General features: G+C 30.8%; 1 protein-coding gene across 3 annotated transcripts in view; it reads left to right on the forward strand.

Moving 5' to 3' along the window:
* Positions 1-22,466, forward strand: part of LOC143046168 (coiled-coil and C2 domain-containing protein 2A-like) — a 64,996-nt gene that overhangs the window by 19,807 nt on the left and 22,723 nt on the right. For all 3 annotated transcript variants that reach the window (XM_076219209.1, XM_076219222.1, XM_076219217.1), the window contains 21 exons: positions 546-737; positions 1,047-1,083; positions 2,848-2,982; positions 3,719-3,858; positions 8,366-8,692; positions 8,989-9,045; positions 9,823-9,890; positions 11,259-11,399; positions 11,613-11,769; positions 12,064-12,150; positions 12,662-12,794; positions 13,521-13,587; positions 14,421-14,513; positions 14,795-14,879; positions 15,153-15,306; positions 15,835-15,979; positions 16,904-17,042; positions 17,417-17,623; positions 18,187-18,279; positions 19,634-19,725; positions 20,342-20,512. In XM_076219209.1, coding sequence (XP_076075324.1) covers positions 546-737; positions 1,047-1,083; positions 2,848-2,982; positions 3,719-3,858; positions 8,366-8,692; positions 8,989-9,045; positions 9,823-9,890; positions 11,259-11,399; positions 11,613-11,769; positions 12,064-12,150; positions 12,662-12,794; positions 13,521-13,587; positions 14,421-14,513; positions 14,795-14,879; positions 15,153-15,306; positions 15,835-15,979; positions 16,904-17,042; positions 17,417-17,623; positions 18,187-18,279; positions 19,634-19,725; positions 20,342-20,512 — 2,720 coding nt within the window. The remainder of the gene's footprint in view (positions 1-545; positions 738-1,046; positions 1,084-2,847; positions 2,983-3,718; positions 3,859-8,365; positions 8,693-8,988; positions 9,046-9,822; positions 9,891-11,258; positions 11,400-11,612; positions 11,770-12,063; positions 12,151-12,661; positions 12,795-13,520; positions 13,588-14,420; positions 14,514-14,794; positions 14,880-15,152; positions 15,307-15,834; positions 15,980-16,903; positions 17,043-17,416; positions 17,624-18,186; positions 18,280-19,633; positions 19,726-20,341; positions 20,513-22,466) is intronic.

Here is a 22,466-nt window from a genome sequence, read left to right on the forward strand (position 1 = left end):
ATTAAATTTCGTCATTATTGCAAAGGTCTTTAGAATTTTTTTACTTTCTGGAACATTAAAATTTGTGGCTCATCTAAACATGAAATCCAAGAAAATTAGTATTAAAAAAACAATATAGATATTCTATTATACTAGTACTTAAAGTTCAGATTCTTAACTTCTGCAAATTTCTTTACAATATTTCTATCAATTAGAAATAAAAAGATGTGGTATGAATGCCAATGAGTCAACTCTCCATCCAAGTCACGATATGTAAAAAAAAATCATAATAAAATTGCTTCCATTTATATGTGCAGTTGTTGAATAAGGTTCAAGGTAGATGTGAATAGGTACTACCAATTTGGATTGATTGCAGATCAATTACATTTTTGTGGATACTAGTATTATATTTCCAGGTTTTGTTCAAATTCTGCATACAAATCTTACTATATTTGTATATTTTTAAACACTTCATTTTGTGATTTAGCGGTACCTATACCCACGAAGTCCATGAAAATTAGTTCCAATTAACTATAAATGAATGATATATATGTGAATATTTACAGGGTGTTTTTATGCCATCTAATGAGGAGGCATTTGATTTCTTTGCACGGGACTTTGAACCAGAACCAGAAACTGTTAAAGAAAAGGCTGAAGAAGAATCTAAGGAAAAGGAAGAGAAAAAGAAAAAGAAAGAAAAGAAGGAAGGAGAAGAGGAAGAAGAAGAAGGAGAGGATAAAAAAGAAGAGGAGGACGAGGTTAGGGATTGTTAAAGACAAGAATCTTAGCTTCTAACTAATCCATAGAACATTTATGGTCTTATTATTGAATCAGAGTTTCTCAATAGTGCTATGAAGTTTAGACATGTAAATATAAAATAAATATTGGAAACCAAAATAAATAAAACATTGCAGAAAAATCAAAAAGAGGCTACATTTAAGATTAATAGCACAAGCTTTCCAATGAAAATAAGAGTGAATGTTATTAGTTTTAAAACAACAGAGGCTTGGAAAAGATGTTTTTGAAGATCTAATCATTGCTAAATTATTTTTTGTTTCTCCTGACAGGAAACAGCTGCAAAAAAGAAAGATGACCTTCCAGAGGGTATGTGTTTAGTTTTTTTTTGTATTTTAGTTTAACCTACTTAGTTGTTTTTAGAATTCTTATGTTAAAACATCACAAATGGTTTCAAATAACACAAATCCAAAATACCCTTTGATAAAAACTAAAATGTTTAACCAACTGTGGATCTTTTCTCAAAAAATACTTGTAAGTTAGGAACATTTCAATATAGCTCAAAGTCAATTTTAACAAATAAGATTTTTTGTTTGTGAAAAGAGTAGCAGAACTTTAATTATAATATTTTTTTATGCTAACCACATGCAAACAAATTTTTATTCCAAGATTAAAGTAATTTTATAAATATTTGTAATTAATGATCAATGTCACAAATTATTTTTAATTAAACCAGAATTAATATATATTTTTATGATCTTTTTCTTGAAAGTCTATTATACCTAGTATGTGTAGAACTTGATCTTTTGTAGTAAAAAAAAACAACGTTATTTACTTATATTCTATTTTCTTTGAAGGTATGATCTGTTTGAATTAAGAAGTGATTTAATTATTTTGAACAGAATAATTAGTTTAAATAAAATTGAAAAAAAGTTCATGAATATACTTTTAAGATGACCTTCTACAGTTTACCTTTTGAAGTAAAACCTAAACATTAAAAACTTTAAAAATAATGGTTTAAAGTGATTTTAAAGATCTGCAAAGAGCTGGGATTTTCTCACCAACAACCATTTGAGTACTTGCATTGGTATACATAGATGTATATTTTTTTCTGCACTTTATTAAACTAATGTGTACAAAGTGGCATAACTCTAATGTATAGACTTGCAACACATTTCATCATACCTAAAATCTAGAAATTTTGATTAAACAGTTCTAAGAGTTCAGTACCATGAAATTAAAATTGCTTTAATTTGATATTTTTGTTACATGTTTAAGTGTTATTTAACTGGTATGTTATGTAATTACATTTCAGATATAATTATATGAATTGCTATTTTAAAGAACAAATTAGTCCCAAGATTTCTGCCTAGTTATAACACCCAAATTTTAATGCTGTTATTTCATTAATAAAAAAAATTGAGAACATTTTGTAGTATAATTTTGTATGAAAATATGATACACTTCACTGGTTACGGTTGAAATTACTTTGTTAAGAAAGACAGGAAAAAAACAGTAATAATTTGTTTTAATCTGAAAAAGTGCAGAATTTTACACCTTTTTTCTTCTGTCTGTGATCAAAACATGGGCCATTCATTTTGTTTCAGTTTCATGTATAATTGGCAGAGGGGTGTGCTATGTTTGGATCATATTTATTTGTAATGAAATGCCATAAAAAAAACAAGTTCTAAGTTAAACTATGTGGAAGGGAAAAATTAAAAATTGCATAATTGTAAAATCCTGTCTGAAAGAGTGATTCTTAGATATTATCTCACTGGATTTCCCAGATTCCTTAATCAACCTATTTTGATAAAAAAAATATTGTCAAGTCATTGCCTATGAATGAAAGCTGTATTAAATTTTATTAGATAAATCAGTTTCCATTCAAGTGCAAAAATGCCTCTGCAAAACATTGATTATATAGAGGTGATTTTTTTAAAATTCAAATATGCAACTACTCTGAAAAAATATGATGGCTTTTTGCAACAAATTACCTCACATGAAGTTTGAAAGATATTAACAGTAAAGTAAAATACATTTTAAATAAACCATGTAGAAGGTGTTTGGAACAGTTGATATAACAGATATTTATTATTTTATTTAACTCTTACTATGTAAACTATTGTAATATAGATGAACAACCTCTGTTAGATGATATTGATGAGGAGGGAGTAGGTATGGTAGCTATCAGAAGAGCAGATTATGATGATACCCCCGAGACAGAAAAGAAGAGAGAAGAAATGTTGTTTATACCATCTGTCTTTTCCAGTAAGCATCATTGCAGAAACCATTCATACATGATTTTTTTTTAATGTGATATTTTTTTAATCTAACAAGAGCTCTTTTATAGAAATGTTAATGGAAGAATCAAGCATTGTTTATGTGGAAAGCAACAAAAAAAGTCTTAATATAAAGTATCCTGAATAAAGCTAGTCAACAATATTGTTTTAACAACAACTATTTCAGAAAAAAAAATGGGGAACAGTAATTGGAACAATTCCTTGTAAGAAACCACATTAAATGGTGTATACTTTAGACAATGCTTAATATAAAAAGATCTGTCACAACACAATTTTGCCAAAATAAATAAATCACAAAAATTACAGAGTTAAATTGTTTACCCATTTAAGGTGGTACCCAACACTTTCACTAAAATTAATTTGGCTCGTTTAATTTTCATAAAATTTTGACAAAATATCTACTTTGACCCTTAACAAAAATTTAAAAATTTCTAAAATTTTGAACTTACCATTTTATCAGAAAAATTGCACTGGTTATATAGCAGTTTGACAAACACCAATATTGATCACTGTCAAGCTGAATATTCCCTTTACAACACAACGTAATTAAAGCGTTTAGCTGACTTTACAGAGTTATCTCCCTGTAGTGTTAGGTACCACCTTAACCATGTAACCATCAAAGGTAGTAAGGGGTCTTTGTATTTAATAAATGCACAAATACTTTCACCATAAAGGTATAAAATATTAGTCTAATGATTTTGTAGCACCAACAGAACAGAAAGTTGGAGAACAACAACAGCCTAGATTTTTAGAAGATGAAGGTTTTTATGTGGGAACTAGACCTGATCTGGGTGGATGGAATCTCAACATAATGGAAAACAGATTACTAAAACATGGAGATAAGGTACTTATTAGTTTGCCAAAACAATGAATTGACTTATTTCTCATATGGAGTGTCAAGTTTTGGCCTTTTTAGCTCACCTGGCCCAAAGGGCTAAGTGAGCTTTTCTCATCACTTGTCGTCCGTTGTCCGTCATCCGTCGTCGTTAACTTTTACAAAAATCTTCTCCTCTGAAACAACTGGGCCAAATTAAACTAAACCTGGCCACAATCATCATTGGGGTATCTAGTTTAAAAAATGTGTGGCGTGACCCAACCAACCAACCAAGATGGCCGCCATGGCTAAAAATAGAACATAGGGGTAAAATGCAGTTTTTGGCTTATAACTCAAAAACCAAAGCATTTAGAGCAAATCTGATGGGGTAAAATTGTTTATTAGGTCAAGATCTATCTGCCCTCAAATTTTCAGATAAATCTGACAACCCGTTGTTGGGTTGCTGCCCCTGAATTGGTAATTTTAAGGAATTTTTGCTGTTTTTGGTTATTATCTTGAATATTATTATAGATAGAGATAAACTGTAAACAGCAATAATGTTCAGCAAAGTAAGATTTACAAATAAGTCAACATGACCAAAATGGTCAGTTGACCCCTTTAGGAGTTATTGACCTTTATAGTCAATTTTTAACCATTTTTCGTAAAGATTAGTAATCTTTTCAGTGATGTCGTTAAAAGCCGGCAGCCGGGCGATTTTCGCCGGTTATTGTCCTTTTCCCGCCGGCTATTTTTGCATGAGTAAAAAAAAATATTAAAGATAAAAAGATAGTCAGGTTAATATTAAAAAATAATTGCTCAATGCATCAGCTTCCACGATTAAAGTCTTGATAAACAAGGATGTAAATCAGTGTTTACCTTTGACTAAATATAGTTCATGTAAATGCAGTCCATTGATTGGTCGTCTATTTAAAGTCGGAAAGTATTGTATGTTTGCAAGGATAAAAAGAGAGATGTTCCGATGGACATTATGACCCTGTTTGGTTTTTGCATCTAGAGAAGGAAAAGCCAAAGATGACAATAGCATGTTATGAAAATACATCAGTCAAATAAAAGAAAGTATAATATATAATGTTGTCAAAAATCTGGAAATCACCACCTTTTGTAGTTCACATTTCAAAGCCCACGACCACATGGTGTCCAGAGAATGAAGGTCAATAACGAAAGTAGAATGTTGTCGACCACAAATAATTTTTAAAAATATCTTTAGTTCAAAAGGATTTTAGTTTACTGCTTACTGGACAGTTAACAAATAAGAAAAAAATAAAAGGACATAGCTTGACAACATGTTTTAAATAAGGTGTACAAGTCTTATGAGAAAAAAGGGGGTCATTTGTCACTAAGTACATACGCAAAATAAATCGTCTAGGATATTTGATAAATTCGATTATTATTGAAATAAAATTATAATATTTCACTTATTATTTACCTATATTCAAGAACAGACTTCCTTAGTTGTCTTACAAAAGACACCTTCCCAACAAAAAAAATCAATATAGATTAACCTTGCCAGGACTGCGGATTCCCATTTTTTATTTTTTTTTTTCAAATGTGATTGAAGTCAACAACAAAAATAAGTCAAAATTTACATTTTCCCAAGCATCTAAATCACTCCCAGGTATGCTCAGAATGCAGGATTTTTAGTCTAAATTTTCAAATCTTTTTGGGGATATTATAAAATATAGCAACTCTGTAAAAGTTTTAACTTTGAAATCGAAGCTCCAGCTGACTACTAGTCAGCAAATATATTGTTTTTAATTTTGTATAAAAAACAAAACCAACACTTTTTTAATATAATGTCAGAATTACAATTTTCATTTAAAACTAAATAATTCAAGTGATAATTCAAACCAGAGACAATATGTTTCTATTCAAACTAAGATCTTTGGATTCTTTCAGTTCAAAAATATTTACTAGCAGTCAACCAACAGGAAAATGCACAGAAATGTATATTGGTCCATCAAGATGATCAATGTACAGAAAATTTACCCATCATGTTGCTAATTTTAGTTAATCATTTACATTATCTTCAGTAAAAAATGATGTTTTCAGAGGTCTGAATAAAGGTCTAGAGTACCCCAAAAATGCAGGATTTTGCACCATTTTTAAAAAAAATCCTGGGGCCCTTGAGCGGGCCCCAGACCCCCTGCCGTAGTAACGACGAGCAAGCTTATTTTAGAAATTCAGCCTGCTTCTTCAAAAGTTAGTGAAATCGCTGCTTTTACAAAAATCTTCTCCTCTGAAACTACTGGGCCAAATTAATCCAAACTTGGCCACAATCATCTTTGGGGTATTTAGTTTAAAAAATGTGTGGCGTGAAAGAGGGACGAAAGATACCAAAGGGACAGTCAAACTCATAAATCTAAAACAAACTGACAACGCCATGGCTGAAAATGAAAAAGACAAACAAACAAACAACAGCACACACGACACAACATAGAAAACTAAAGAACAAACAACACAAACCCCACCAAAAAACTAGGGGTGATCTCAGGTGCTCCGGAAGGGTAAGGATACCCTCGATTGGATAGATGCGTTCCACATAGTCACCAAATTTTGAATTATGTAGTGAAAGAACATCATCTATATAGCGAAAAGTAGAGTTAAAGGATATTGCTTCTTATCTTTCTTCTTAAGAAGTTCCTGCATGAAGTCAGCCTCATAATAATAAAGAAACAAGTCGGCATGTAGAGGGGCACAGTTTGTTCCCATTGGAATGCCGACAGTCTGTTGAAAAACACGTCCTCTGAACGTAACAAATATGTTGTCAATCAAGAAATCAAGCATCTTGATAATATCAGTTTCAGAGAATTTATTGTTGAATCAGAGTGATCCTTTACAAAGTAGGATTTATCCCTCCCTAAGACAAGATACAAGCAATACCAACTCTTCAATTTGTCTTTTAGTTTGGAATGTGGAATACTAGTGTACAGAGTAGAAAAGTCAAATGTTTTAATACTGTTACAAGATGAAAGAGAGTTAGATTGTATGTACTCTAAAAGATCTTTGGAATTTTTAAGTATCCACATCTGATTCACGCCCCCTCTAGAATAGGCAGTTTTACAATAACTTTGAAGCCCGTCTTTGACTGCTGATAAAATAGATGTTGATAATTTAGAAAGAGGTTTCATGGAGCACTTGGAAGACCCAGCAATATACCGTTGTTTGTAAGGACACTTATGTAGTTTAGGTATCCAATACAGTGATGGCAGATCCAGTTCTTCATCTTTGGTTGAAATTCCAAAGGAACACAGAACAGACCTATGATTATCCAGGATTTCCTCTTTGGTAAGTGTCGTGAGGGTATATGTTGAATTTCCAAGTGAATTGTCAATACCTAATTCGTTCATCAAGCAGTTAATGTAATGAGTTTTATATACAAAAACGATGTTGTTTGGGGCTTTATCTGCGGGGACAACAACATATTTGTCATGGAGGTAGGATAGGTGTTTTGCAACATTTGGGTCTTTAGAGATTGACGTAGCATGGGCATTGATAGACCCATTCAGTTTCTTAATTCTGATTTGTATCAACGACCTCACTGCCTTAATTCATTCGGAAAGAGTGTCTACGTCTTCCTTCTCGCGCTTAGCCCATTGCCTGGCATAATCCTGGCATAATGACCTGGCCAACCAACCAAGATGGCCACCATGGCTAAAAATAGAACATAGGGGTAAAATGCAGTTTTTGGCTTATAACTCAAAATCAAAGCATTTAGAGCAAATCTGACAGGGTAAAATTGTTTATCAGGTCAAGATCTATCTGCCCTCAAATTTTCAGATGAATCCGACAACCCGTTGTTGGGTTGCTGCCCCTGAATTGGTAATTTTAAGGAAATTTTGCTGTTTTTGGTTATTATCTTGAATATTATTATAGATAGAGATAAACTGTAAACAGCAATAATGTTTAGCAAAGTAAGATTTACAAATAAGTCAACATGACCGAAGTGATCAATTGACCCCCTAAGGAGTTATTGCTCTTTATAGTCAATATTTAACAATTTTCCTATAATTTGTAAATTTTTATCAACATTTTCCTCTGAAACTACTGGACCAAGTTCATTATAGATAGAGATAATTGTAAGCAGCAAGACTGTTTAGTAAAGTAAGATGTACAAACACATCACCATCACCAAAACACAATTTTGTCATGAATCCATCTGCTTCCTTTGTTTAATATTCACAAAGTCCAAGGTGAGCGACACAGGCTCTTTAGAGCCTCTAGTTTGTAGGTAAAAAAAGTTACACCTCGGATTGTGTGATATATTGTAAATTCAGAAATAATTGCGATGTTTCTATTATTACAAAAAAGGCGACATGGTTATAATCTCAATAATTTAAACTCACATTTTGAAAATTTTTTATATGATTTAAAGAGGATTGGTCTCCATATCGCAAAAATTAAACTAGCATTTTAGTTCAAAATGATAATATCACATTAATAAATGCCCACAATATGTTATGAATTTACAGTAATGATATGTGATTTCTTTTCGAATTTTTTAATTTTTTTTAATTAGGAATGGTTTGGTGAAGATGGTAGAATGTTGGCATTACCTAATCCACTACGACCAAAACCATCTAGGCCTCAGGTTCCTGAAGAACCAGAACCTTTCCTAGAGACTGTATATCGTAAGGCTGTGGTTAGAGAGTATGATAATCGGTACATTGATGGATCTATGGATAATGCTGGATTTTATCAGTTAGATGTTGACATGAATTCTATTAGTTTTTCTCATCATCATTTGTTCAGCAGAGAACATGTGTTAGCAGAGAGATTAACAACATTGTATGGACAATATTGTGCCAGAAAAAATAAAAATATGACAGAGTTTTTAACAGAAAAGGTAGGAATATCAATAAGGAATTAAATTTTGGTGGTCTTCGGCTGTTATCTGTTCAGTTGTTGTCTCTTTGACATATTCCCCATTTTCATTCTCAATTTTATTATACAGGATAGTGTTTGAAAATTTAAAAAAAAAACTTTTTTTTAATAAAGTTACTTTTCTAAACAACATGTTTAATTAGATATATTCAGACTTTTATGTATATTTTTAAAAGCCATGTGACAGTAGCTCTTTATTTTAGAAGTTTCTCATATTGTATGGTTATACACTTACCTATATTTATTATTTCATTACAGTTGAAAGCCTTGAAAAGTTCAGCATTACATTTAAGGGAACACATGGTAGTTCACAAGGTAAATATTTAACATTCAGTAAAACAGTAGGGTAAAATGGCTTACATATTTATTTTAAATTAGGGAGTCTTAGATTTTACTGCAATGACTAGTCTACTACAGTTAAATGACAGTTTATTTACACTCTAGATCAAGCCTGCTCTAGTTACTTTCATTCCAACTTTTAAGATTTCACCTTGTGCCAACAATTATATATTATTATTAAAATGATGTGCATTGATTACCATATCTTCATCAGTTTATATGCAATTGTGACAAAACTTATTTCAAGGTTCTCTAGTCTCACCATTATTTAGCGGGTTAATAGTCTATTTGCCAATTCCCGTAATTGACCCTGTAATTAGAGATTCATTTTAAGTTGTCTCCCTTAGGAGGGACATAAAGTTTTATTGACAATGGAGAGGTAGAGGAAAGAGCAAATTTACCTGTGCATAATGTGATTAACTCTTAAGTTTTTCAAATCATTTAGTTACATTAATTTGTTGTTTAGCTAAATACTTTTGTCACCAGAAGTTATTTTTCATAAAAAAATATTTAAACCGCTGATACATCACTTTTAACTTATCATGCTTCGCATTGGCAAATGCAATTTTGTCGGGTATAGAAACAGTCTATGATTGACAGAGGGAAGTTATTTGTTTAAAAAGTGTGTAATAACAGATCAAATCAATAATTGGCAAATGGACTATTGGCACTAACAGATATATAAGAAAATATACTTTGTTATTTTAAATTAACATTTTTTTCTGAATGACTAATGTTTGGGTTTTTTTCCAGTCAGAACACAGTTATTCTGACAGATCTAATTATGAAAGAAGGTTACAAGACTACAAATATGAAATCAGGTAAAACATTAAATGGAAATTATCATCTGTAGGTCATTTTATCTTTATTTACTAGAAAAGAAGTGTAGGGGTTTATAGATGTTAAGAGTAGTTTTTGTTGAGCCTGCAACTTTTGTCGCAGAAAGTTTGACATAGGGATAGTGATCCAGCGGCGGCTACGGCAGCTTTGGTGGCGTTAGCTAACTTCTTAAAAGCTTTATATTTTAGAATGTGGAAGACCTTGATGCTTCATACTTTGTATATAGATGCTTCATGTTACCAAGTTTCCACCAGTCACATGTCCAGTGTGCTTGACCTCATTTTCATGGTTCAGTGACTACTTGAAAAAAAAAGTTCAGATTTTTTGCAATGTTAAATTCTCTCTTATTATAAGTAATAGGTACTATATTTGGTATGTGCATACCTTGCAAGGTCCTCATGCCCGTCAGACAGTTTTCACTGGAACTCAACCTCATTTCATGGATCAGTGAACAAGGTTATGTTTTGGTGGTCAAGTCCATACCTCAGATACTATAAGCAATAGGTCTAGTATATTCAGTGTATGGAAGGACTGTAAGGTATACATGTCCAACTGGCAGGTGTCATCTGACCTTGACCTCATTTTCATGGTTCAGTGGTCAAAGTTAAGTTTTTGAGTTTTAGTTTTTTTTTTTCTAATATGATATGCAATAGGTCAACTATATTTGGTGTATGGAAATATTTTATGATCTTTATGTCAGTTACGCAGGTATTATTTGACCTCATTTTCATGGTTCATTGCTCAGTGCTAAGTTTTTGTGTTTTGGTCTTTCTTTCTTAAACTATTCAGCTATAGGCCAACTAAATTTATTGTATGAAAGAATTGTTTGCTGTACATTTCTGTTGGGCATGGTTCATCTGACCTTGACCTCATTTTCATGGTTCATTGGTCAATTTTTTTTTTGTTAATGTTGAGTTTATGTGACAGTTGTAATTAAGCTTTATATTTAGGACTTTCAACATAATATCAATGATTAGTAAAGAAGGCAAGACATTTCAGCGTGTGCACTCTTGTCTTTTGTACTTTTTAAAATTTATTTTTTAAATGTGTGGTTGCTTGAAGTTTGTGGGTTTTTTTTTCAGAAAACAATATTAAATGCATTTTCAAATCAGTCTGATTTACAAATGTATTACCAAATTCAGCCATTTTCTACAGCCAAAATTTTTATTTTAAGTTGTAATTATGTGAATAAAATCCTCTTTTTGTACTTGCATGGCCTACAAGCTCTACACGTTCCGAAATTTCTTATAACAAGGTTGACTTTTTTAAATGAAATCATAGATGCTTCTTTGTAAACATAGTATTTGTTATAAATTGTGCTATCATTATATTGTATATTTATATTTTAGGAAAACAAGAGCATTAAGAGACAAAGAAGAATATTCTGACAGACAATTGCTGAAGAATATTATACACACTTGGAAAGATCTGAAAGCTCAGAGAGACACACAGAACTTCAACAATACACCAGCTAGACTTCAAATACATAAGTAAGTTGAAAACAATGACAAGTTTTGGGATCCTGATTACAAACAAGAATAACAACTCAATGTTAGTTACAAAATAACAATAAAATTATAATTAAGAGTAAATAATGTAAGAAATCAATAATTGAAAAGTATACTTAGACTGAACAACACTTTTTTTTTTTATTTTAGAAATATTGACATAAATAATATTTTTACTTTTTTTATTCTATGTAGAGAAGAAGTAGATAAAATTCATGACCAAGCTCAGTGGAAACTTGAAATAGAAGAAGAGTTGGAAGAAATGAAAGAAGAACATGAAGAGGAATATGAACACAAGAGAGCATCTTATGAACAACAAATGAAAGAACTAAAGAAACAAAGAGATGCTAAGGTAGAAAAGAATAATGGGACGTCAAGGGAATAATTATCATCTTTTTGCATACAAAGTTCAGTATTAATTTTTAGGTTTTGTGATTTGTAGTCAAACCACATAACTTTTTTCGTTTATTTGTATAAAAGTTACCCTTCGTTTTATCAAACCTCATTTTTTCAGTAAATAAAGGAAACAGAAGGTATAACAGATGTATGTTAATAAATATTCAACTAAAACCTGGATATTCTGACCATATCCTGTTTTCTGAAACATAAATAGAAGTTAAAAAGTTATTGTTTATTTTCTGTAAAGGAGGAAGCTAGGAAAAGACAGAGAAGAAAAGGAAGTAAAGGTTCACAGAAATCACAGAAATCAAAACTTAGTGCTGAACAAGAACAGGTAATGTTATCAAATTCTGGGGACTTTTGCATAGCAAATTTTGTTAAAAAAAGGCAATTCTTTAGCAAATCTTATGATTGGAACACATGAATGAACAGTTCCTCACTCCTGAAAAAACAAAATAATTTCTCCTTTTAATTGGCTGTACGATACAATTTCATACAAGAGTATTCTATTCTGAATTTCTTATTAGCTTTTTAACAAATATTCATATGCTAAAATGTGTTGTTTCGAAAAACTGTTTAATCCGTATATTTTTAATCTGAGCATCTGTTATTTTTGTTCTTATAATTTCTAAGTCGGATTTATGTAGTTACATAGTTTTATCTTATCTATGTATCCCACATGGATATACCACAGTGTAATCTTTGGAGTTAAGAATATAGTTTTGGTAACATGGTCTTTTTAAGTATAAACAGAAGAATTCTAACATACCAAATTTATATTCAAGTATTTGTAGATATGGAAAGTATACAAGAATAATAATATATGTTATTATTTTGTGTGGTAGGATTTGGCGGATGATGATAAAAAGATTTTAGAAGAGGAAGATTTACCAGAGCCTGATCCACCTGTTGAATTTGATACTGAAGCTGTGAAATCTAAAATTAAAGAAAAAGTTATGACAAGTAGAAGGAGACCAGGTAAAGAAAAACTGAGTGGGGTTTCATTGAAGGATTGAAATGCATTTTTTTCCCCAAGATCCAATACTAAAAAAAATTATTAAAGAACTAGTGGTTGTCAAAGACAATTTTGATCATGTAGGAGAGGCTCATCATGAAATGATATTTTACATGATATTGTTTTAAAGAATTGTATTAATTATCCTTTTGGTATTTCAATTTTGTTGACATGTATTTGACAAAGTTTGAAAGTATGCTTTTTGATGAAGAACAGTAATAAAAGCAATGTTTTTGGGTTTTTTTTGTTTTTTTTTACTGTTCATGTACTGATTTTGGGCCATGGATGGATACCCTTATATTCTTTGTCTTTCTGTCATTTACATACCTATTACAACTTACATCTGACTTACAAGAACCTTAAAAAGGTTTAGAATGAAATGTTGGTTTCAATCATCTCTGAAAGTATTCATATGATACTGAGGTTCAGTAGTTACATGAAGCTTTTAATGGTTACTACAAGTCAGTATAGGAACTTTACTACTATAAAATAAACTTTGTTCTTAGTACTTGCAAAGATGTATTTTGACAAAAGATAAGAACAAATTATATCAAGGATTTGATTAAAAGCTAGAAATTATATGATTGATGTATAGATAAATGTAATCAACAAATATTACTTCAAAAATCTCCATTAAAGTGTACACCTATGAAATTCAATGATTTAACTCTATGTTTATGATATTGTAGGTGAACCAAAGTTATACCCAGAACTGACGCAAACATCCAGCATTACTCCAACCAACCAGTGTCCAAGGTATGTTATATCTCCATACAAAAATACCGCTTTACTTTTGTCAATTAAGTTATAATTCAACAAATTGTTAATATTATGTCAACCAATTGTGGTCAAAAATAAATTTTAACAAATTGTCAATCAGTTGTCTGAAGTTGGTTACATCTTGACAAACACCCAGCAATATCTATGAACAACAAGAATTACCACAACCAGGTATTGTCTAAATGAAATTGAGAATGGAAATGCGGAATGTGTCAAAGAGACAACAACCTGACCATAGAGCAGACAACAGCAGCAGGTCACCAACAGGTCTTCAATGCAGCAAGAAATTCCCACACAGGGAGGCATCCTTCAGCTGGCCCCTAAACAAATATATATACTAGTTCAGTGATATTGAACGCCATACTAAACTCCAAATTGTACACAAGAAACTAAAATTAAAAATAATACAAGACTAACAAAGGCCAGAGGGTCCTGACTTGGGACAGGCGCAAAAATTCGGCAGGGTTAAACATGTTTATGAGATCTCAACCCTCCCCCTATACTTCTAGCCAATGCTTAAAAGTAAACGCATAACAATACGCACATCAAAATTCAGTTCAAGAGAAATCTGAGTCTGAGGTATATAATCACTCAACTATCGAGGATATTTGTCTGATACAGCTCAGTACAGATTATTTCCCCCTTCCCCTTAGACAATAACAACTAAATGAGCATTATCTATTGCAAGTAATTGTCAGAAAAGGTAAAATAAAATATCATGAAACCTATTTGAAAAAAATGGTTCCACTAAAGTAGTGCTCTATATTTTAACTTCAATATGTCATAATGGTTCGATTATTTTATTGAAGGGGAGAACAACAAAGAAGAGAGGATATATCCAAGTGTAAAATATACATCAAAGTCATGTTCAATAATAAAGAAGTCTCAAGGACACCTTCAAAGTAAGTTACTGTGACCTATTTAAACATGAAGGAGTTTATTTTTTTGAACATCAAAACTTACCAATGAATGATTGGTTATTCAAGAAAAGTTTAAATTTCCCATTGAATAAACTCCAGGGAGAACAATATCAATGATATATATTCTATGGATAGCTCAATTTTGGAAGATTAAAATTAAAATGGAATTAACTGTTAATGTAGTTTAGCTTGTTCTTAATTACACGATGTCAATCATTTTCCATATAATTTCAAGTTTTGTTTTTTTTTTTAATTTTTTTCAGAATATTATCTCAGGATTTCAAAGTCAACTTTGGACAGATATATAACCTAAAGATTGTTCAGTGGCCTGAAAGTATCAAATTTCAGGTAAGTTGTAAATGCATATATTAGTAAATATGTGGATACAATGCAGAGAAGCAATACATGTTGTAACTGTTGTGAAAATAATGTCTGTGGGAACCCTATAGGATGAATCTACCACAAAATGGCTTGCTTCTAATGACTTTATCCAATACATATATTAACATAATCAGTTATGGTCTCAATACTAGATATTTTTTTCAATAACAGTGTTTAATCAATGCAAAATGAAAAGTACTAATAATATGTATAAGTTTTTATTTATTTTGATTCTAATAGATACATGAGACCCTTGGTTTTGGAAGTGAGATGTTAGCCGAGCTGTGTGTTGGTATCCCAGAGGTATCTGTTACTTCACAGAGTGTTCAGCTGGAAAACATGGAGTTCAGTAGTGACCACAGGGTACATCACTCACATGAAGGGGTCGGAAGTGGTAAGTAATGACAATAGGGGTCATTCACTCACACACTAAGTGACTACTGGCTACCTCACTCACTTCAAAGGGTCAGAAGTGGTCATTTGTGACATTGGTGGTGGTCAGTGACAACTTGATTATTCCAATAAAAGGATTGAGAGAAGTAGTAAGAAATAACCACAGGCTACATCAATCAAATGAAGGGGTGGGGAACTGTGTCACAAGTACCATAGTGTACATCACTGTTACAAATGAGTTTGAGTGGTCAGATTTTTTTAAGAATTGAAAGAAAGTTTTGAGGCATATACAGGAATCACTATGTCTATCTTTGTATGGCTTTTTAAGAATATTAAGATTGCATTGATATATAGCAAAAAGATTTGGAATATTTATTGTTTTAGGACTTTTTGAATTTATTTGTGAACAAAACGTCAGTGTTTCTTTTTAAACTATATATTAAACATATCTGCATAAGGAAGATAACTCCTACCAAAGAAATTTCATTAAAGATCTAATAGTCAATTAATAGAAATTGTTTATTGCCAGGTTTACCTTTCACATTTAACAAGACAGGAGAAATGATGACACTGATGACAACAGGAGAGATCAGTACTAGTGTGGCTTGGGCTGTAGATGAGAATGGCATTCCCTTGGTACCTCCTGTAACAGGCACTGCTCTCAATGTAGTAGAGTAAGACTACATAGGATATTTTACTCTGTTGCCATAAATAGTTTAATAATAGATAAATAGTTTGATAAATAAGATAAAATTAGCTCAATCTAAATCACACATTCCTTTAATGTACAATGCTGGCCAATGATTTCATTTATTGTGTAAGTCTGATCGTTGAAGTGTATGTTGACTTATCAAACAAATAATACTACCTAGCTTTACTAGATTTTGTTCTGTTAAATATTTCTGCTGCAGGACACTGTTTCTATTCCAAGACAGGAAAGTCATTGTTTTGTAATGAATTTTGAAAAAAGAAGATGTGGTATGATTGCCAGTGAGAACTCTCCGCAAGATACCAAAATGACTCAGAAATTAACAACTATAGGTCATCGTATGGCCTTCAACAATGAGCAAAGCCCATATTGCATTGTAAGCTATAAAAGGCACCGAAATGACAATGTAAAACAATTCAATTGAGAAAACTAACGGCCTAATTTATGTATAAAAAATGAACGAAAAACAAATATGTAACACATAAACAAATGACAACCACTGAATTACATTCTCCTGACTTGGGACAGGCACATACATAGAGAATGTTCTTCTTAGAAATTGTTAATCTGTATTGAACTGTTATTTATACATAACTTAAAATCTTTAAAGACCACATATTGACCTCTATACATAAATAAAAGTAGATTTAGGGTTTACCTCAGTGAGATAAAAAACCCAACAACAAGAACAGGAAATAAAACATTTAGAGGTCAACAACAGACAAATGTCTACAAATTGCCCAAAGTGTAGAAGAGTTATGAATAAATTTAACAGATGTCTGTTTAGCATTTTGTTTTGTATTGTTTCGTTGCTGTCTTTTTAAAATTTTTCATCTAACACATTTCCTGTTTATCATACTTAGTATATAAGACATACATATATTTTCAGTGCTATGAAAAAGATGGATCCCATGGCAGCTATAGGTGCTACAGGTGTTGTAGATATTCAGAAATTATCAAAGTGGTTTGAGGAGTCCAGACTGGATCCTAATGATCCAGCTAATGCTGATCTAGTCTATATGTTAAAGGTAGGTTGAATGAGGAGTCTAGACTGGATCCTAATGATCCAGCTAATACTGATCTAGTCTATATGTTAAAGGTATGTAGACTGGATCATAATGATCCAGCTAATACTTATCTAGTCTATATGTTAAAGGTATGTAGACTGGATATCATTCTGTAACTCTGTATGTCGCACTTAAATTAGAAAAAAATAACTGCTATGAAAAATGTATGCATAAATGTCACATATATAATGATCTTTGATGACGATTTAGATATAAGGGATTGGACAGACAACATGCTGATTTCTTTTTTTGCAAATAGCTTGTCAGTGATGAATTTTTCAACTAAATCATATCAACAAGCCAAATTCTTTAAAAACATTCTTAACTTGTTTCAGCCTAAAGGTGGAGAAATACAACTGCACCCCCCAGATTACTTCAGACTAGAACAGCTTCAGGAAGAATTTAATTTTTGTGATGACACAGACATTGCTAATAACAAAAGATTTCAGCTATTAGAGTTAAGAGATGGTGAAGTGGCAGAGTTCAAAAACTATAAATTGGTTCCAGCTGTTGAGAAAGAAATCCCTAGAGATACATTTACTGTAAGTTTTCTTTTATGTCAACACAAACAAAAGTAGAAGGTATTTTATTTTTAACTTTTTGCTTCTGTCTATTTGTTCATCCTCAATCAGATTAAAGTTTTGGTTTATGATAGTTTACCAATAATTTGTGGTCACATCAACTTGAAACTTATAACACACGTTCTATATTATCTGTATTTTTAAAAAAAGTATGCCAAATTAGGGTTTTAATCCTTTTTGATAGTTCACTGAGCACACAAATGTATCTGGCTAAAGTTTTGGTTTAAGTTTTTTATTATGTGGTCACATCACAAAATAATTTAAAAATTTGATAAATTTTTAACAACACTTTTTAGAACTTCAATATAATTTAATTTTATATCTGTTTTTGTCTAATATTTGATTTGGAAATATTTACTGTTAGAAATAAGTTTTTCCTTACAATATATGAAATAAAAAATGAAATCAACTTGTTGAAATAGTAATTTTTAGAGAAAGGTAACACAACCATGAATTTTACTTGCCCATAACAATGAGTGATTTAACATATGTGATTTTAAATTTGAATCTATCAAATACTACAGGAGTATGAAAAGAAGAAAAGGGAGGAAGAAAAGATAAAGCAAACTGAGGATATAGAGGAACAGAGAGCTGCTATATCAAGATTCTTACAAAAGGTAACTTTTATTTTTATGAAGAATAGCTATAAATATATACCAAGGGTTCATAGTGGCAATTGTTAATCATGCTTGCTTTTTAAATTGTTTTCCCATTGTGTGGAAAATTTCATGTATTTTTAAGTTATTCTATATTAAGTGAACATTAATCTATCAACAAATAACATTATGTGAACACCAAAAAGGATGATTCTAACATTAAAATATTAGGGGGTCACCCCATCTAACAAAATAAACCTATTATAGTTGAGATTTAAGGTGTGTAAAATAGAAGAGAAATATCCTTTTTAATGGCATTGTTGATAAACACAAATTATTTTCATGTCTGTTCCTAATATGATTTTAGATTTTATAAACATAAGAAATTGTAAACATCCGGTTTAAGTTACTGATGTAAACAACAGATCATGTAGATATAAATCATAATTTTATGACAAAGCAACTATAAAATCTTGTTCTGTATAATGGAGAAAGGATATTTTGAAAGGATTAACATGTGGCTGAAGGTATTTAAATTTGTTTATTACTAAATAACAAAATAACAATAACAAAGGCATCAAACCTAATAATGTGAACATAATAGACATTCAAAACCTCAGTTCTGATTGAAGGGATATCAATAAAGGTAATAGAAAGGCCTACATCAAAATAGACCTTTATCATGGGTTAAAGATAGCATAGCTTTTTTAAAATGTGAAGAATGTATATAAAAATTATATTCATATCCAAAAATTGTGACTTGTCTTGTTGTTACTTCACCACTGCAATAGGTGCTGTAGGTTACAACAACGGCAAGATGCAGTCTGTATTCTTTTATTGCACTACATTTTGAATAGATAAATGACTGCCATACATGAAATTATGCTATCTTTCTGAAATTCAAGTCCAACAATCAAATGTGTGTTCATCAACAATGCCATTGCTAAGGATATTTTTGAAGTCTATTTTTCAATTTGAATGATGAGACTCAGCAAGTCATGTGTTAGTGTGACTTACAGAATATGAAATTTTTCAAAAAGTTAGTTGACTTATTAGCATTTATTTAGCTATGTACTATTTTATTTCATTTAAACATTGCTGTCTCACTGATGTATACTCCATATCTGACGACTGTCTTTGTCAAATCTTTGATTGGTACAGAAGATTTATAAAATTGTTAGCATCTGTAATCAGCATACCTTATGTAGAACATCATGATTCAGGTATCAAAAATTTACACAACATGTAACTAAGATGTGCAGAGAAAGAGTGGTTTTGATTTGTAAACAGAGAATATCATTATTTGCAAGAAAATAGACTTATCATTCAGAACTATGAATGGCTTATGCTAAAATAAATTTTGATTTTCTTCTAGACACGAGAGCAAGTAATGAGGAAATTTAGACAGTTGGCTCATAAGAAACATCTGGGTGATGTTGTGTTAGAGGAAGAGGTTCCTAACATAGCGTAAGTATTTATGGCATCAACACAACCTAAAAAGTACAATTCAGCTTTATATGCATATAAAGTGTTTCACTTTTTCTTCATGTAATATCATATTCTAAAAAAAACCAAAGCATAAAGTTCAGACAAATTACCAATATAAAGAACAATGACAAATGTTTTTTTTTTATACTGATTACATCAGCTCCAATATCAGCTTGCCTTGTTGGCTGGCTTGATAATCTTATTAATACAGTCAGTATAAAATAAAAGCATTGTATTAATCTGCATTCATTTATTAGCTTTTGCACATCTCATTTTCTTAGATAATTCGGTCTTCCCCATTGGTCACAGTCAATTACTTATAAAATTGTTGAATTAATTATATTTTAAAGAGTTGATTTAAATATATTGAAATAAAATACTTATTGTATAGGGAGACATATCTCTGTGTCAACAGTTTATTGGTCACAAAGATGTTGATAACCTCAACTCAACATGTTAAATGGCTGAAAGACAACAGTGAAAAACTCATACAGAGTAGTAAGACAAATATGATCATCATTTAAAGATTAAAAATATTGCACATATGGCAAATTGTTAATCAATCTTAATTGTACATTATATCATTTCTATACAGAATGATTGGTGCTAATTTAGTAAAGGTTACTGAAAGGAGACGTCCCCTAAGACCAGAAAGAAAAGAAAGAAAGAAAGTAACAGCTCAAGCTATAAAGGACAATGATCTCAAAATATTGGTTAGCATAACCAGAGCTTTGTATGTCCCAACCCGAGCTAGTAGTTCATCAGGGTAAGAATTAGTGTCTTCTTATTTTAACCAATTCTTGTTACTATATTTTTGTGTTGTAAATTTTTTTAATTTTTTTTAAGCCACAAAAGATAGAATACAACGTCATAAAGCCATGAGTGTAAAGTTAACCTATAATTACAAGGCATGCAAATATCACTAACAATAGAATGTTAAGTAGCAGCTTTTTTAACGGACTAAATTGTTTTTTGGCAATTTTCTTATAAATGTTTTCTTAGGGTGTATTATAAAATTATTTTGCTTACCTTTAACCATGCCTGCATATACAGATTTCTTTTTAGAAAGTAGTTAATAATTTAAAACAGTAAGATGCTTTATAAACGCATAATTAAATTTCCTACGATAATAAAAATACTTATTTGTATGTATTGCTTAATATATTCCTCAGGGATGAGAAGTAAGTACTCTTTGTTAGATCTCTTTTCTTCTATCAAACGATCCCATACTTTGTACAGGTGATATCTTATGCTGCCTTGCTACATAAAGTTACGTACAATTTTGTTAAATTCTATTGGTCCCAGGGTAATGTTAAATAAAAAACTTAAATTGTCTGGAAACGTGTATAAATGAGTCCATAGTTGTGTCTCAATTCAACAATGTAGTTTAGAAGAAAATTTGGCAATTATCACTTTATCTCCTTTTGTCGAGTGGGTTCTATACAAAGCAACTACCATAACAAACTGTTCAGCTAGCATCCATATACATAAAGTAGATGTCATTTTCTTGGGTTATATGCATTATAGATTTCAACTGTACATGTCTTTAAACAATTATGCCCATACAGAAGAATTATTGAACACATTTTAAGTTTCAACTGTATGTTTGAAAAAAGGTATTAAACCAAACTTTGAAAATATGTTTTATGACTTAAATCATAATTCACGTTGCATTTTCAGTAGCACAACTTCCACTGCGGCACAAACACATGCTATTAACAAACTTCTCTGCTGACTAGCAACAAGTCTTGGGCATTATCCAACATCCTATCATCTTTCATAACAAAAACTGAAGATTTACAGGAAAAATTCCTAGTAGAAATTCCTATCTTTTTAACAATTTTTGAATTAAATACCATTAGACCTTTATTAACTAGTTTTAGAAACAATAAATAGAAGTACATGTATTATCATTTATCTATTTTGATCCTGGTAAACAGCTGAAATAATGATTATTTTCCAAATGTATCAGTAATAAAAAATGTCTTACTGTAACAGAATAGCTCACAATCATGGTCAAATTTTAAACTATTTTCAATGTGGTAAATCCATTGGAGTTAAGACACTTTGCATGCTTACAATCCAGTATTTTTCAAACACATCCAAGGAATTTCAGATTCATGTTTAGCACAGTTCCATAACAACAATAGAACATTTTGTAAATTGAATGAACAGTGTTTATTTGATTGTAAAGTAATTGAACAGTACAGAATAATGTCTGGATATGGATGGAAAGCTTAATTATGACTTAATAATTTCTTGACCAGGCATTTTTATTGGTTTGACCAAATCTTATTTGAGTATCTTGTCTTTGAGATTTTTGCATTTTAGGATCAATGAATCATTGTTGTTATTATATTTGAAATTTTACTCACTGGTTCTTCTCAAACTTGTGTGCTGTAAAAAAAGTGAACCTATAAACTTTTTTTGATTCAAAGAAAAAAGGACAAACACATGAGTAAAGCACTTCAATGAATGCAGTAATGCATATTTAAATTTGTATGATATCTGACTTACATATGATGACTGTCACATTTTATGAAAAGAAGACCAGTGTTATTTTTAAATATCCTTGAAATATTGTATCTTAGTAACACATAATTTTCAGGCTAAAATATTTATCTCATCTCTAAAGCCAGGCCTATAGCTAAGGTTACCTTAAGTTTAAAGTTTGTAAATAAAAAGGACATATTCATATTTCAGGGTATGAAATAACAACT

The sequence above is a fragment of the Mytilus galloprovincialis genome, chromosome 1 (genome assembly GCF_965363235.1).
Source record: "Mytilus galloprovincialis chromosome 1, xbMytGall1.hap1.1, whole genome shotgun sequence".
In the NCBI taxonomy this organism is placed as follows: Eukaryota; Metazoa; Mollusca; class Bivalvia; order Mytilida; family Mytilidae; genus Mytilus; species Mytilus galloprovincialis.